Source organism: Neoarius graeffei, chromosome 8, assembly GCF_027579695.1.
Source record: "Neoarius graeffei isolate fNeoGra1 chromosome 8, fNeoGra1.pri, whole genome shotgun sequence".
Taxonomy (NCBI): Eukaryota; Metazoa; Chordata; class Actinopteri; order Siluriformes; family Ariidae; genus Neoarius; species Neoarius graeffei.
This window is the reverse complement of record NC_083576.1, coordinates 69,384,092-69,401,155: the sequence shown is the minus strand read 5'-3', so window position 1 is coordinate 69,401,155 and position 17,064 is coordinate 69,384,092. Positions and strand designations below refer to the sequence as shown.

General features: G+C 40.4%; 1 protein-coding gene across 1 annotated transcript; it reads right to left on the bottom strand.

The window, feature by feature from the left end:
* Nucleotides 1-4,067: 4,067 nt before the first annotated feature.
* rlbp1b (retinaldehyde binding protein 1b) lies at nucleotides 4,068-10,173 on the bottom strand. The gene is made up of 7 exons (XM_060927014.1): nucleotides 10,162-10,173; nucleotides 9,543-9,671; nucleotides 8,675-8,879; nucleotides 8,338-8,516; nucleotides 8,021-8,179; nucleotides 4,315-4,425; nucleotides 4,068-4,196 (listed from the first exon to the last, which is right to left on the bottom strand). The coding sequence occupies exons 1-7, from the start codon at nucleotides 10,171-10,173 to the stop codon at nucleotides 4,068-4,070; spliced, it is 924 nt and encodes a 307-aa protein (XP_060782997.1).
* Between the last annotated feature and the right edge of the window lie 6,891 nt (nucleotides 10,174-17,064).

Below are 17,064 nucleotides of genomic sequence, written 5' to 3'. Positions count from 1 at the left end.
AAAAACGCTTGAATAAATAAAACAGCTATGGTTGGCAAATTTCTGTGGTATATTTAAGTGGAACTGCACTTCAGGACTTGGTGCTATAGGAAAGTAATTAAGCTTGGAATTGTGACAGTAACTCATGTTTCATCACATTGCCCCATTGTTAGTTCATCCAGCCGACAGGCGATGAACTTATACCATCATGTGTTGTCTGTCGTCATCCACATTTCATGAAAATCACTTCTCTCTCAATTCTTCACTGATTTTTATTCTTTTTGGCAGAAAGGTAGGTCTGCCTAGGGTGCATATAACTTGTACCCAGATTTGCTTAATTACAATTATTAATGAAATTATAGACTAATTAACCCTTAATGAGCAGTTCAACAAAAATCGCTTCTTCTCGGTCAATTCCTTGCCATTTTGGATTCTTTCTGGCAAATAGGTAGGTATTCCTAGGGTGTCTATAGTGTCTATATATAGCTTGTATATAGTGTACAGTGGTGCTTGAAAGTTTGTGAACCCTTTAGAATTTTCTATATTTCTGCATAAATGGGACCTAAAACAACATCAGATTTTCACACAAGTCCTAAAAGTAGATAAAGAGAACCCAGTTAAACAAATAAGACAAAAATATTATACTTGGTCATTTATTTATTGAAGAAAATGATCCAATATTACATATCTGTGAGTGGCAAAAGTATGTGAACCTTTGCTTTCAGTATCTGGTGTGACCCCCTTGTGCAGAAATAACTGCAACTAAACGTTTCCGGTAACTGTTGATCAGTCCTGCACACCGGCTTGGAGGAATTTTAGCCCATTCCTCTGTACAGAACAGCTTCAACTCTGGGATGTTGGTGGGTTTCCTCACATGAACTGCTCGAGTCAGGTCCTTCCACAACATTTCGATTGGATTAAGGTCAGGACTTTGACTTGGCCATTCCAAAACATTAACTTTATTCTTCTTTAACCATTCTTTGGTAGAACGACTTGTGTGCTTAGGGTCGTTGTCTTGCTGCATGACCCACCTTCTCTTGAGATTCAGTTCATGGACAGATGTCCTGACATTTTCCTTTAGAATTCGCTGGTATAATTCAGAATTCATTGTTCCATCAATGATGGCAAGCCGTCCTGGCCCAGATGCAGCAAAACAGGCCCAAACCATTATACTACCACCACCATGTTTCACAGATGGGATAAGGTTCTTATGCTGGAATGCAGTGTTTTCCTTTCTCCAAACATAACGCTTCTCATCTCATCTCATCTCATTATCTCTAGCCGCTTTATCCTTCTACAGGGTCGCAGGCAAGCTGGAGCCTATCCCAGCTGACTACGGGCGAAAGGCGGGGTACACCCTGGACAAGTCGCCAGGTCATCACAGGGCTGACACATAGACACAGACAACCATTCACACTCACATTCACACCTACGGTCAATTTAGAGTCACCAGTTAACCTAACCTGCATGTCTTTGGACTGTGGGGGAAACCGGAGCACCCGGAGGAAACCCACGCGGACACGGGGAGAACATGCAAACTCCACACAGAAAGGCCCTCGCCGGCCCCGGGGCTCGAACCCAGGACCTTCTTGCTGTGAGGCGACAGCGCTAACCACTACACCACCGTGCCGCCCCATAACGCTTCTCATTTAAACCAAAAAGTTCTATTTTGGTCTCATCTGTCCACAAAACATTTTTCCAATAGCCTCCTGGCTTGTCCACGTGATCTTTAGCAAACTGCAGATGAGCAGCAATGTTCTTTTTGGAGAGCAGTGGCTTTCTCCTTGCAACCCTGCCATGCACACCATTGTTGTTCAGTGTTCTCCTGATGGTGGACTCATGAACATTAACATTAGCCAATGTGAGAGAGGCCTTCAGTTGCTTAGAAGTTACCCTGGGGTCCTTTGTGGCCTTGCCGACTATTACACGCCTTGCTCTTGCAGTGATCTTTGTTGGTTGACCAATCCTGGGGAGGGTAACAATGGTCTTGAATTTCCTCCATTTGTACACAATCTGTCTGACTGTGGATTGGTGGAGTCCAAACTCATTAGAGATGGTTTTGTAACCTTTTCCAGCCTGATGAACATCAACAATGCCTTTTTTGAGGTCCTCAGAAATCTCCTTTGTTTGTGCTATGATACACTTCCACAAACATGTGTTGTGAAGATCAGACTTTGATAGAGCCCTGTTCTTTAAATAAAACAGGGTGCCCACTCACACCTGATTGTCATCCCATTGATTGAAAACACCTGACTCTAATTTCACCTTCAAATTAACTGCTAATCCTAGAGGTTTACATACTTTTGCCACTCACAGATGTGTAGTATTGGATCATTTTCCTCAATAAATAAATGAGGAAGTATAATATTTTTGTTTCATTTGTTTAACTGGGGGCGGGACGGTGGTGTAGTGCTTAACACTGTCGCCTCACAGCAAGATGGTCCTGGGTTCGAGCCCAGTGGCTGGCAAGGGCCTTTCTGTGTGGAGTTTGCATGTTCTCCTTGTGTCTGCATAGGTTTCCTCCGGGTGCTCCGGTTTCCCTCACAGTCCAAAGACATGCAGGTTAGGCTGATTGGTGGCTCTAAATTGACCATCGGTGTGAATGTGAGTGTGAATGATTGTTTGTCTCTGTGTCAGCCCTGCGATGACCTGGTGAATTGTCCAGGGTGTACCCCGCCTCTCGTCCATCGTCCGCTGGGATAGGCTCTAGCTTGCCTGCGACCCTGTAGAACAGGATAAACGGCTACAGATGATGGATGGATATATAGAAAATTCTAAAGGGTTCATAAACTTTCAAGCACCACTGTATATAGCTTGCAAAATTTATTATGCAAGGTGGCCCACTTTAGATCGTTCCTTCTGAACTACACAGGGCCGGAGTGAGCTATGTTGTCATTGACGGTCTCGTTGATTATTTTCCTATCACGGCACACCTTGTTGTGTTGTATTCTTTACATAGAGCAAGATGAATTCTTTTTTGACTCAGAATCTGAAGTGGATAATAGGATGGGGTTAGTATTTTGTGTTGATGTACATTTAAAACCCAGAAAAGACAGTTCAAAAAGTATCATATGACAGTAGAGGGCTTTTTTTTTGTGCTTGAATATGATTACAGTCTACATCATTCAGCGATAAATCAAACTAAGTGGATAGTGAAATGCATCAAGCATCTTTGACCATCCAGAGTCCTTTACACTGATACACAGATTTTGATGTAAATATAGCGACATATTCTTGCAGTTTGAACTGTTAATAGCTTATTATGCTATGATATACACTCACCGGCCACTTTAATAGGAACTTGTTCTTGATTCTAAGATTCCTGTTCGTGGCTGGCAGGAGTGGAACCCAATGTGGTCTTCTGCTGTTGCATGCTGAGATGCTTTTCTGTTCACCACAGTTATAGAGTTGCTATGGGTTACTATATCCTTTCTGGCAGCTCGAACCAATCTGGCCATTTTCCTTTGACCTTTCTTATCAACAAGGCATTTGTTTCCACCCACAGAACTGTCGCTTACTCAATGTTTTTTGTTTTTCGCACCATCCTGTGTAAACTCTAGAGACTGTTGTGTGTGAAAACCCCAGGAGATCAGCAGTTTCTGAAATACTCAAACCAGTCCATCTGGCTCAAACCAACACCCATGCGACAGTGAAAGTCACACTTTGAGATCACAATTTTTCCCGTTCTGATGTTTGAAGTGAACATGAACTGAAGCTCTTGATTTGTGTCTGCATGATTTTATGCATTGTGCTGCTGTCAAGGGATTGGCTGTTTAGATAACTGCATAAAACAGTAGGTGGATGGGTGTTCCTAATAAAGTGGCTAGTGAGTGTAACTTAATAATGGTGTGTACACCAGGTACACAAATACTGTATATTATTAAAAATGTTAAACTTTTCAAACTTTTTTTGTCCGTACTTTTAAATGATGCAATTCCTCAGCACAGATATTACATAATTTCCTTATTCCCTCAGGCCAATTACATTGGATATGACTTACAAACACATTTTCACACACTTTATTCTGTATGCTATAATTCTATAACATACAGAATGACTACAGAAGTATTTCGTGACAGTTGTATTTTTCAGTCGAAAAGTTTTGCTGCTGTCGCCTTGCCGTCATAGCTGGGACCCTTCCCTTCAAACTCTGCAGGCAGGATTTCAGCATCAAACTCCTTGTAGTAGCTCTCCAGTTCCTCTCCATGGACAAACACCTTCAGACATATAAAACAGGTAAAACGCTCAGTCAGAATCAGATGTCCTTTCCAATGCAATCTTCACCATGTTATTATACTAAGAGGAGCGCTTTTGTTGAGATCCTCAGGTGCTCACCCTCTCCAGGAGTTTGCTCTTCAACAATGGTTTGACCACATTATAGGTGGTGGTGAAATACCAGGGCTGGTGGATGAAATGCACTGCTTTGAAGCGAGCAGGAAAAGAGTCCTGGCCAAGGGAAGAGATGTAGCATTAGAGTTCTGAATTTTTGACGATGACTTCTTATTTTCCTAAACCAAACATAAGCTCAGTCTTGATTTCATGGAAAACTCCACCCTGATACACATTAGATATATTTATATTGAAATATTTGTGATGGAATTAGTGATTTATGGTGTTAATTTGTTGGTTAGTGCTCAATTTTAGTTAATTCCTTGAGAAGATAGCACATTGGCATCACAGGGGGACATTGCTAGTCAGATTTTGCTGTTAGGTCCTTTAAAAAACACACACACATTTCTTTTCTCACTCATTTTCTATTGCAACATCATATTAATGATGTTACACTGAAGTAGTGGCTGCTCCTGTTAGGGGTCGCCACAGCGGATCTGTTCCACATATTTGATTTGGCATAGATTTTACACCGGATGCCCTTCCTGACACAACCCTCCCCAGTGTATCCGGGCTTGGGACCGGCACTAAGTAGGCACTGGCTTGTGTACCCCCAGTGGCTGGGTATTTTACCTAATCTGCATGTCTTTGGACTGTAGGGGAAACAGACACAGGGATCACATGCACACTCCACACAGAAAGGCCCCTGTCGGCCATGGGGTTTGAACCTTCTTGCTATGTGGTGACAGTGCTAACCACTGCGCCACCATGCCACTGCAGTGGAGATAGCACACACACTGGACTCAAAATTCCAGAATGCAATGCAGCTATATGGCAGCAGAGACTCAGACAGTGATAGAGAAACTTTGTGAGGTTTTTTTAACCAGGGCCCTATTTTCCCATTTTTTGGCATCCAGATTTTTACTAGGAACAAAAACAATTGAAATCTCTCCAGTATCGAGTTAGAACACTATAACTGGCAACCTCAAAACAGCTATACAATGTAATACTATGGGGTAAACATCCATTTCAAAGCAAACCACATATTTTCACTATTGACAGGCTCATAATGTTCTTATAAGTGTCTGACAACATGGAAAGGATCCTTTTTATGGACATCAAAAAACAACCCTGTGTGAAAATTGACTATTGGCACTGAATAGGGTTCTGTATCAGAGATCAGAAGACAAGAAAGATAGAACAATGAGTATAGAAACAGTCATTTTCTACAGTTTCTTTACATTTACTGAGATAAACAGACACAGGTGTATCTCTGTAGGTATCCTTTCCATGTTATTAGACACTTATAATAACATTATGAGCCTGTCAGTGGTTAAAACAAGCACTTTACTTTGATGCGGATGTTTGCCCCATAGGATTACAGTGTATAGCCATTTTGTGGCTGCCAGTTACATTACATTACATTAACAGCATTTAGCAAACGCGCTTCTCCAGGGTGATGTACAACATACCCAGAGCAGCCTGGGGAGCAATTGGTGCCTCGCTCAAGGGCACTTCAGCCATTCCTACTGGTCCAGGGAATCTAACCAGTGACCTTTTGGTCCCAAAGCTGCTTCTCTAACCATTATGGCTTCCTCATATAGCATTCTAACTCAATACTGGACTGATTCCAATCATTTTTGTCCCTTGTAAAAATCTGGATTCAAAAAGATGGGAAAATAGGGCCCAAGTTTAAAAATCTTAAATTTTCCCTTTAAAAGTAGACTGCCTTTCAGATTTTTCAAGTGTAGGTCATAAAAAGAATTTTTCTCTGACACCCAATTATTTTTGTTTAGTGGACCGAAAGCTTCTGAATTCGAATCACAGAATTCCAATTTTATCAGGGTTTTGGTTTTTTTTGAACAATTAATGAATTTAGGGCCACATGGCCCTAAATTCTCCGCTATTTTTTCTTGCTTCACCATGACCCAATTCAAGATACTACGTCATGCATCATGTGGTGGGTTTTCCCCATCCACACAAGGCATTGTGGGATACAAATTTGAAACAGGAGAGAAAAATGGAGGACAGTGTGCGAATGAAATGTGAAAGACCGACTACAGTAACGGAAAGCGAGAAGAAAAGACATTATGTTGCAAAGAAAAGGAAATGCAGGACCAAACTAATAAATATCGACGGTCATCGAGCACCTCGGTGTGATCAGCTGTTCATTTAGTGAAAGAATGATGTAACTGTCAGTGCACGGTCAAAGGTAAATCTGTAGATGGCAGTAATACAACACTGTGGATGCCAGTTGCCGTAAAACCCAAAAGAAGAAGAAGGTAAACCTGCACATGCGCACACGGACTTCCTCTGTCTGCTTGACTGCACGAAGCGAGCGATTTCATGCACATTATTTGCTAGGGAATCCCCTCACATTAAATAACTTCCCAGCCACAGAATGGCCTGTGTTTTTGAGATATTACAGAAATAATCATATATCATAATGACCAAATTTCAGAGGGAACTAAATTTCACCGATTTTATGAAATCGAAAAGCCGTGTAGCTTTAACATGAAAATTGAAGCATTGAAACCTGATCTGTTTGAGCAGAGTGTACAGATGACAAGTTGAGAATGCTGGTCAGAACTATAGTGAGTAAGTGCTAATGCATCACTCTCTTTAGGCAGAGATGAAGCAAGGGTTAAATCTCACTGGCACCACTATTAGAAGGTATTTGAACAGCATTGTGAGTAATATATGAAACCATTTACCAAAGTGAAAGTACACCAACATATCAATGAAAAACAAACTAAAAAAGTAAACTCAGAACTCCATTACAAATTAAGACTTGGATGCTTCTGAAGATTAATATGCAAGTCCTTAAAGGAACAGTCCACCGTACTTCCATGATGAAATATGCTCTTATCTGAATTGAGACAAGCTGCTCCGTACCTCTCTGAGCTTTGCGCGACCTCCCAGTCAGTCAGACGCAGTCAGACGCGCTGTCACTCCTGTTAGCAATGTAGCTAGGCTCAGTATGGCCAATGGTATTTTTTGGGGCTGTAGTTAGATGCGACCAAACTCTTCCACGTTTTTCCTGTTTACATAGGTTTATATGACCAGTGATATGAAACAAGTTCAGTTACACAAAATGAAACGTAGCGATTTTCTATGCTATGGAAAGTCCACACTATAATGACAGGCGTACTAACACCTTCTGCGCGCTTCGACAGCGCATTGATACCTTCACTCCTCTTCGGGCACGGCCAGCTCCGTATCAATGCGCTGTTGAAGCACGCAGAAGGTGTTAGTACGCCTGTCATTATAGTGCGGACTTTCCATAGCATAGAAAATCGCTATGTTTCAATTTGTGTAACTGAACTTGTTTCATATCACTGGTCATATAAACCTATGTAAACAGGAAAAACGCGGAAGAGTTTGGTCGCATCTAACTACAGCCCCAAAAAATACCATTGGCCATACTGAGCCTAGCTACATTGCTAACAGGAGTGACAGCGCGTCTGACTGCGTCTGACTGACTGGGAGGTCGCGCAAAGCTCAGAGAGGTACGGAGCAGCTCATCTCAATTCAGATAAGAGCATATTTCATTATGGAAGTACGGTGGACTGTTCCTTTAAGGGTGCATAACAGAAAAAAGGTAGAGCAATGAGGTATGTGCATATGTTTTATAAAATGGATCTACAATATTTTAAAGTACTTGATTCCTGAAGTGGTGTAAATACAAAATGTAGCATGTTCTGGCAATTACCTGCAACATGTCTACCATTTTCTTTAGTTCTGTGGGCTTGATACCAGATGCTTGGTGCATGGTGAAGCCTTTAAAGTTTTCAATGATGCAGAAGCCATTGATCTGAGTCTCCTCATTCTCTAGCAACTTCTCCAGGATCACACAGTAAGCCCTGATGATCTACAGCAAAGAGCTATAGTTTTATATGTCTTCAATATCACTTTCATAACAATAATAAAGCCCGAACAAGAAGATGACAAATGTACACCATTTAAGCTGAGTCATTTTAATACTCGCCCCTTTTCCTAAAATTGAGAAACTTACAAGTTAATTCTCACCTCATCAAAAGTGATCTCTTCATAGTCCCAGTTCTCAATGTTGAAAAGCAGCACTACACGGCCATATTTGTCTCTGCTAGAGAGGATCCCTGGGTAACCGGCTTCAATAGTGCTGCGTACAGCCTCTGGGCTTAAGTTCTCAAAGAGCTCAGGGTAATCTCGTCTGAAGCGCACATAACCTGAAACAATCCAAAGGTTCTATTTATCAATGTGATCAGGAAGTGCGTTCAAGAAGCACAGTATGCTTTTGCTCCACTTTTACTGACTATACTGCATAAACACCTGGATTGTGACTGTTATATGGCCTTTACATGAACAGTTAGGATTGTTATCTCACCCTTCATAAGCTCAAAAGCCCTGTTCACATCATATTTTCTGGCCCGAATGAACCTAAGAAACAGAACATCAGGTTTCTCCATGAACGTTTCCTGCACCACTTTGACCAAGTCATCTCCGGTGTCTGCCTTCTCTTTAATGATGTCTTTCAGTTCCTTCACTGCTGACACTTTTTTCTCCTCTGTCTCATTCAGTTCATCTTTAGCCTACAATGACCAGCAAATACCACAGTCATATACAAAGCAACAGCTGCAATGGACATTTAACAGTTATTCCACGAAATCGAGTCATACATGAGCTGATAGCCGATGAGGTGCGTAGCGCCAAGTTGGCTATAAGCCATGTATGATGAGAATGGGTGGAAAAACTGTTTTATTCCATCCACATTCACTGGATTTTGAGAAACAGAGCATTTTTATTTTTATGTTTTGCAAATTCGATAAATAAAAAATGTATACAAAACATCTGACAAAATCATTTCTGCTTAGAATGTAAACAAACCGGCGAAATGACAGTAGCAATTTGTGAAAAATGCTATGATAATTCTTGAAAAATAAAAAAAGATACATTCTTACCATCAAATACTTTTATTCCATATTTTATTACTTTTTTTTGTATTTTGGGGGGGGTTTGGTTTTGAGTGGAGTTTTTATTTCATCCTCGGTTGGTTCACCAACACGCGCTGCCATTTTGTTTTTCTCTACTCACAGTATATGAGCTGATATCCTAGAGATTGGTAGAGTAGCCAATCAGAGCACGTGACTGCTCATATTCATTGAATGTGGATAGAATAAAATATAATATATCTCATGTAGATAACTGATACAGACAGCAGTGGTTTAATCACTGCCATGGGTTTGTAGACACACCTTCTGCACAGTGTGGTCAGGGAGCTTGGCACAAGGTCCAAACACTGGCCCGTGGTCTTTGATTGTGAGATGTTCCAATTTGGCCCTGAGCGTCTGCTCTTCCTCTGACACCATGCGGAACGTTCCACCCTGTACAAAGATATCAGCTCTGAAAAACACACTAATCCTAAGCCCTTGTTTTCTTGAGGCACAAGCCCAAAGAATGAGTAGAACTATGTGGAAACACTAAGCTGGCTCACATGAATTCAGTAAAGCCTGGTTTAAAAAAATTAAAACTATTCCCAGAGGTCAGAGCTAGCAGTCTCAATCTGGTATTCAGAGCTGGCAATACCTCCTTACTATACTATACTATACTATACTATACTATACTATACTATACTTAACATATGAGTGGACACCGTTGAAAATATCTTTAAAAAATTGTTTGCATGAATACAATGGAAATCCAAGAGCTTATTTAGGTGGGACTGAAGTAGGAAGTGGTTTCTAAAACAAGCTCACGTTTAGTCATTTTAGATCAACAATGCTGTATACATCATAATATGATCTCTAATCATGCAGTCTATTATGTTGTATAAGGAGAGCGAAGAACAATAAAGAAAAATTCATATGTACTTACAATAATAGCCATTGATCCAGAAGATCAGTACAATCTTGAGAAAATCGGAAGTAGCGCCAAGATAGTGCCAAGATAATACTTTAAGACTGCTCGTATTGTACCTATTACCAAAATATTTTTTCAGTATACATTCTTAAAAAACATCAAACCTTTATATTCCTATACATTTATGACCTGAATGCAGACTGATTAACTTTTCTCACTCAAAAAAAATTATTGATACATATTCACCCTGATGTGTCTCAAATACAAACTTTTTTCAATGCGATTCTCAATTTCTTCAGAATATTTACAATGCCCTATAATTAAAAATAAAATCTTACAACCAAACTGATCATTCTCAACCTGTTGTAGCATTAACAAATATTCCTTCTCTCATCCAAGACTCACTCATCAGCGACAAGCAGCTTCTTATTCAAGTCATTAGAAGAAATCCCAATTCAATGTGGCAGAAAAATGCAGCACACAAAACCTAAACACTTTATCATCAAAGCAAAAGCTTGTTCCAGGCCAAAGTTTACTCTTGACTTACTTCACACGATGCCGTGCAGCTGAAGGGTCTGTCCCCAACACTGTAGTGAAGAGAGATATTGCTGTTTTTAACCATTTGTAGTGGTACCCCCTCCCTCTGGATGAATACCGTCACACAGGATTACATGGAGCAGATTTTATGCTAATTAGAACAAAAATAATTGGAGGAAAGAAGAATGAGTGACCAATAGTCATAAGTTTAAAGAATAAGTTGCACAATTACATTGAACCAAGGATGGCTTCATAGTACCCAATTCATAATGTGACTACCAAAACCTCAAGCTTCAAGAAAAGCTTCAAGGCTTGATTTTGCCCTTTTTTTGCTAATACAGAATCAACTCATTCATTCATCTTCAGAAAATACTTTATGCTGGTCAAGGTCACAGTGGATCCCATGCTCAGTGGGGCGTCAGTCTATAGCAGGGCACTACAAACACACATTCACATCTAGTGGCAAACTAGGAGGTTGGAGGAAACCAAATGACACCGATATAGGGATAAAATGCAAACCTTAAGGATTGAACTCTGGATTTTGGTGTTGGAAGGTACCACTTCAAGTCCCCCAATTAAATTTACTTCAATTAGATTTCATAAAGGATAATTATCATTCCCAGTTGAGGAGCATTATAAGTGGTGAGCTACTCAACCAGTGAGATTTAATCATAAATGGTTATCTTCTGTTCTCCCCGTGTCCGCGTGGGTTTCCTCCGGGTGCTCCGGTTTCCCCCACAGTCCAAAGACATGCAGGTTAGGTTAACTGGTGACTCTAAATTGACCGTAGATGTGAATGTGAGTGTGAATGGTTGTCTGTGTCTATGTGTTAGCCCTGTGATGACCTGGCGACTTGTCCAGGGTGTACCCCGCCTCTCGCCCGTAGTCAGCTGGGATAGGCTCCAGCTTGCCTGCGACCCTGTAGAAGGATAAAGCGGCTAGAGATAATGAATGAATGAATGAATGGTTATCTTCTGTACTATTGATAATAGAGTATGCATATCCATATTTATCCTATCCATATTCACTGGATAGGATGTGACACAGGATATTGAGGCGAGCAGGAAAGATTGTGGCTGATCCCTCCCACCCCAGACATAAACTCTTTGAGACACCCCCCGGCAGGAGGCTGCGGTCCATCAAGACCAAAACCTCACGCCACAGAAACAGTTTCTTTCCTACCGCTGCTGGCCTCATAAATATGACTAGTGACCCCCACTTTCTCTGCCCCCCCCCTCCCCCCGCCAGTACCATACCTCAGACTCCTGACCCACTTTGCCCCCCCACCTCAATAAATAAGACCAGTGACCCCATTTACTCTGCCCCCAGTTGTTTACCTGATTTGCATATTTGTTTATTTTATCTGATTGTTTACCTAATTTGTTTACCTGCACAGCTGTGTATTTATTTTATCTTATTTTTATCTTGTTTATTTAGTTCTTATTTCTTAATATCTTAGAATAGACTGTTCTTATGTAGCTCCTTTATGAGAATAGACTGTTCTTATGTAGCTCCTTTATTAGAATAGACTGTCTTTATTTAGCATTTATTTATTGAGCACCTTAACTCCAAGCCAAATTCCTTGTAGTTGCAACAATTACTTGGCAATAAAGCTTTTTCTGATTCTGATTTCTGATTCTGATATGAGGAATTGCATGCTCTGATTGTCTACTACTTGGCTATCAGTTCATATACCGTGAGTAGAGAAAAACAAAATGGCGGAGCGTGTTGCTGAACCAACCGAAGACGAAATGAAAACATCCATCCGTTACCGCTTATCCTGTGCAGGGTCGCGGGCAAGCTGGATCCTATCCCAGCTAACTGGGCGAGAGGCGGGGTACACCCTGGACAAGTCGCCAGATCATCACAGGGCTGACACATAGAGACAAACAACCATTCATACCTATGGTCAATTTAGAGCCACCAGTCAACCTAACGTGCATGTCTTTGGACTGTGGGGGAAACTGGAGCACCCGGAGGAAACCCACACAGACACAGGGAGAACATGCAAACTCCACACAGAATGGCCCCCGTTGGCCGCTGGGCTCAAACCCAGAACCTTCTTACTGTGAGGCGACAGTGCTAATCACTACACCGCTGTGCCGCCTCTACTTGGAAACAAACCCCTAAAAAATACAAAAAAAAAAGCAACAAAATATGGAATGAAAGTATTTGATGGAAGATCGTATCTTTTTTATTTTTCAAGAATTATTATTACAGGGGTGGCACGGTGGTGTAGTGGTTATGATTTTGTTGGATGTTTTGTATAAAGTTTTAATTTACTGAATTTGCAAAAAAATAAAAATACAAATGCTCTGTTTCTCAAAATCCAGTGAATGTGGATAGAATAAAACAATTATTCCACTCAATTTGTCATACATGGCTTATAGCTGACTCAGCACGACATGCCTCGTCAGTTATCAGCTTATGTATGACTCGATTTCATGGAATAAGTGTTAAATTGACCATGTAGTCTGTCTATGCTGTATATACAGTGGTGCTTGAAAGTTTGTGAACCCTTTAGAATTTTCTATATTTCTGCATAAATATGACCTAAAACATCATCAGATTTTCACACAAGTCCTAAAAGTAGATAAAGAGAACCCAGTTACACAAATGAAACAAAAATATTATACTTGGTCATTTATTTATTGAGGAAAATGGTCCAATATTACATATCTGTGAGTGGCAAAATTATGTGAATCTTTGCTTTCAGTATCTGGTATGACCCCCTTGTGCAGAAATAACTGCAACTAAACGTTTCCGGTAACTGTTGATCAGTCCTGCACACCGGCTTGGAGGAATTTTAGCCCATTCGTCCGTATAGAACAGCTTCGACTCTGGGATGTTGGTGGGTTTCCTCACATGAACTGCTCGCTTCAGGTCCTTCCACAACATTTCGACTGGATTAAGGCCAGGACTTTGACTTGCCCTTACAGAAAAACCACATGAACTTCACATGTGATTTTTCACATGTGAACTATGTGGAAATGTGTTTTGCACATGGGAAACATGTGGTTTTGGCCGAATTTTATGTGAATCACATGTGGGAATGTTTTACACATGTGCTCTATATGGTAACACGTTACAAAATCTGATACCATGTATTCCACGTTACCACATGTGGTAACGTGATCACATGTGGTAACGTGATCAGGTGAAATACATGGAAAATTCATGTGTTTTTTCTGTAAGGGTGGCCATTCCAAAACATTAACTTTATTCTTCTTTAACCATTCTTTGGTAGAGCAACTTGTGTGCTTAGGGTCGTTGTCTTGCTGCATGACCCGATTCAGTTCATGGACAGATGTCCTGACATTTTCCTTTAGAATTCACTGGTATAATTCAGAACTCATTATTCCATCAATGATAGCAAGCTGTCCTCGCACAGATGCAGCAAAACAGGCCCAAACCATGAGACTACCACCACCATGTTTCACAGATGGGATAAGGTTCTTATGCTGGAATGCAGGGTTTTCCTTTCTCCAAACATAACGCTTCTCATTTAAACCAAAAAGTTCTATTTTGGTCTCATCCGTCCACAAAACATTTTTCCAATAGCCTTCTGGCCTATCCATGTGATCTTTAGCAAACTGCAGACGAGCGGCAATGTTCTTTTTGGAGAGCAGTGGCTTTCTCCTTGCAACCCTGCCATGCACACCATTGTTGTTCAGTGTTCTCCTGATGGTGGACTCATGAACATTAACATTAGCCAATGTGAAAGAGGCCTTCAGTTGCTTAGAAGTTACCCTGGGGTCCTCTGTGACCTCGCTGACTATTGCACACCTTGCTCTTGGAGTGATCTTTGTTGGTCAACCACTCCTGGGGAGGGTAACAATGGTCTTGAATTTCCTCCATTTGTACACAACCTGTCTGACTGTGGATTGGTGGAGTCCAAACTCTTTAGAGATGGTTTTGTAACCTTTTCTAGCCTGATGAGCATCAATAACACTTTTTCTGAGGTCCTCAGAAATCTCCTTTGTTTGTGCTATGATACACTTCCACAAACATGTGTTGTGAAGATCAGACTTTGATAGATCCCTGTTCTTTAAATAAAACAGGGTGCCCACTCACACTTGATTGCCATCCCACTGATTGAAAACACCTGACTCTAATTTCACCTTCAAATTAACTGCTAATCCTAGAGGTTCACATACTTTTGCCACTCACAGATATGTAATATTAGATCATTTTCCTCAATAAATAAATGACCAAGTATAATATTTTTGTCTCGTTTGTTTAACTGGGTTCTCTTTATCTACTTTTAGGACTTGTGTGAAAATCTGATGATGTTTTAGGTCATATTTATGCAGAAATATAGAACATTCTAAAGGGTTCACAAACTTTCAAGCACCTGCCGAGACCAGATCATAGAATAGCTCACATCAATAATAAACTCTAGTGAAAATTAACTGTATTGTGTTTGCCATAGCCAAGAGTACCCATTCCATTCTTTCTCACATCACTGCATGTTTCCCCCTGATGCAAGAAGGAATAGAGCTGTAATCCTTTAAACCAGGATTTAGCCTATCAAAGAGGGGGTCTGTGTACCTAAGGCATGGTATTGGCAAGACAATGCTGGTCACTGTGCTGCCCAAAACTCTGGAGGACATGTGTAGGACACTTTTGCACCTTTTGGGTGTCCAATAGCTGGAAAAGTGCACTGTGCAGGTTCTAATGTCATTGGAGCCTCCACAAAACATTTAACACTGTCAACGAAGCTGCTTCATTGAAACCCTTTTGAACAACTAGAGCTTAGATCCTTAACCTATTGTTGTATTCTGCAACTATTGCAGTGAAGGTGTTAAAAGGATTTCACACAAGTGTAACAATCGGGTGTTGTGTCATAATTCCATTCCAGCTCAGATCAAGATGGCAAAGCGTCCAGCTTGTGGCTCAAAGGTGAATGAGAACTAAATTAGAACATTAGATGGGTGATGAAATCTTGATGTGCACTTACTGTAAGTACTACAGTGTACGATTTATTCCATCTCACTCTCCCTTGGTTTATATTTGGGATTTTGATCATTGTTCATGATTATTTACGGTTCACCATTTACTCTTCTAGTTTAGGCAAAATTGCAGCCAGAAATTATGTCAAGGAAGGAAATTTACAACAGGGTCAAATAAAATATATGGCCCTTGTAACTGGGATTATACAGAAACCCTAAGAAAGCATGCCACATCTCTCTTTACACAATAAAACCGAACTGTATTGTTTCAGGAACCCAACACATATATTTATGCACAGCGCTGTTGAATGCTTTGTTCTGATTCGCCAGGTGTTGAGTAATTTTCTATAACAGGTTCCAACTGCAAGGTTTATATTAATACTCTCTTTCTAATAGATTATTGTGTCTACAGTAACAACTCACACAGGGATACGAATGGCACCAATGGCTCAATATAATTGGAATAAAAATATGTGTAATTATGGAAAGGATAAAGTTGTCTACGAGGAAATGTTTATCAGTCGTTTCTTGAAGGAGTCTCCAGCATCAGCACTTTGTAAGAGTCTGTAGGCTTTCCAACAGAGAAGGGATTTTTTTTTTGTAACACAAGAAGCTGTGTTTTGGCAAAGGCATGCCCGTTTATAGCTTTTATGACACTAAATATAAATGAATAAATTTAATACTTAATTAAAATACTTGCGATTGTTGTTAATTTGCGATGGGATAAGAGGACAAACACTTCAGGACATGCTGCTTTGGGAAAATAATGCACTTTGAGGTGGTAACAGTAACTCTGCTTCATATCAAGCCACAGCACACCAACCCTTTATAATAACCAACAGTGATTATTTTCCTATAACAGCGCCCACCCTTCATGGTTTATTCCTTATGGAAAGCCTACATGAGCAAAAATTCTGTAGTTTCTGTAAAGGACTAGAAACTTCTCAAGCCTCGACTCATCCCATGACTAGCGTTAAATGTGTATAGGTGTTGAGTTTAAAGGAAAGTTGACAGACTTTATAAATCCATTCACAAAACGAGGCTTATCGAAAATACCGCATGCACATCATCATGATCTATAGAGCCACACGATACTTGCCATCCACTTTATTAGGAACACCTGTACATTCATGCAGTTTTCTAATCAGCCAATCATGTGGCAGGGGGAGAAAAACAAACAAACAAACAAACATGCAGATACAGGTCAAGCGCTTCAGTTAATTTGATCCATGTCACGATCAAAGTCACAAAGATCACACACTTCCTTCATTCTGATGTTTGATGAGAACATTAACTGAAGCGCTGCATGAATGTGCAGGTGTATCGGTGTTCCTAATAAAGTGGATAGTGAGTAATTTATTTAATATACTTGAAATTATCAACACATTAGTTTTGCTTTAATAAAGGAAAACGAGTAAGACAAAAAAAA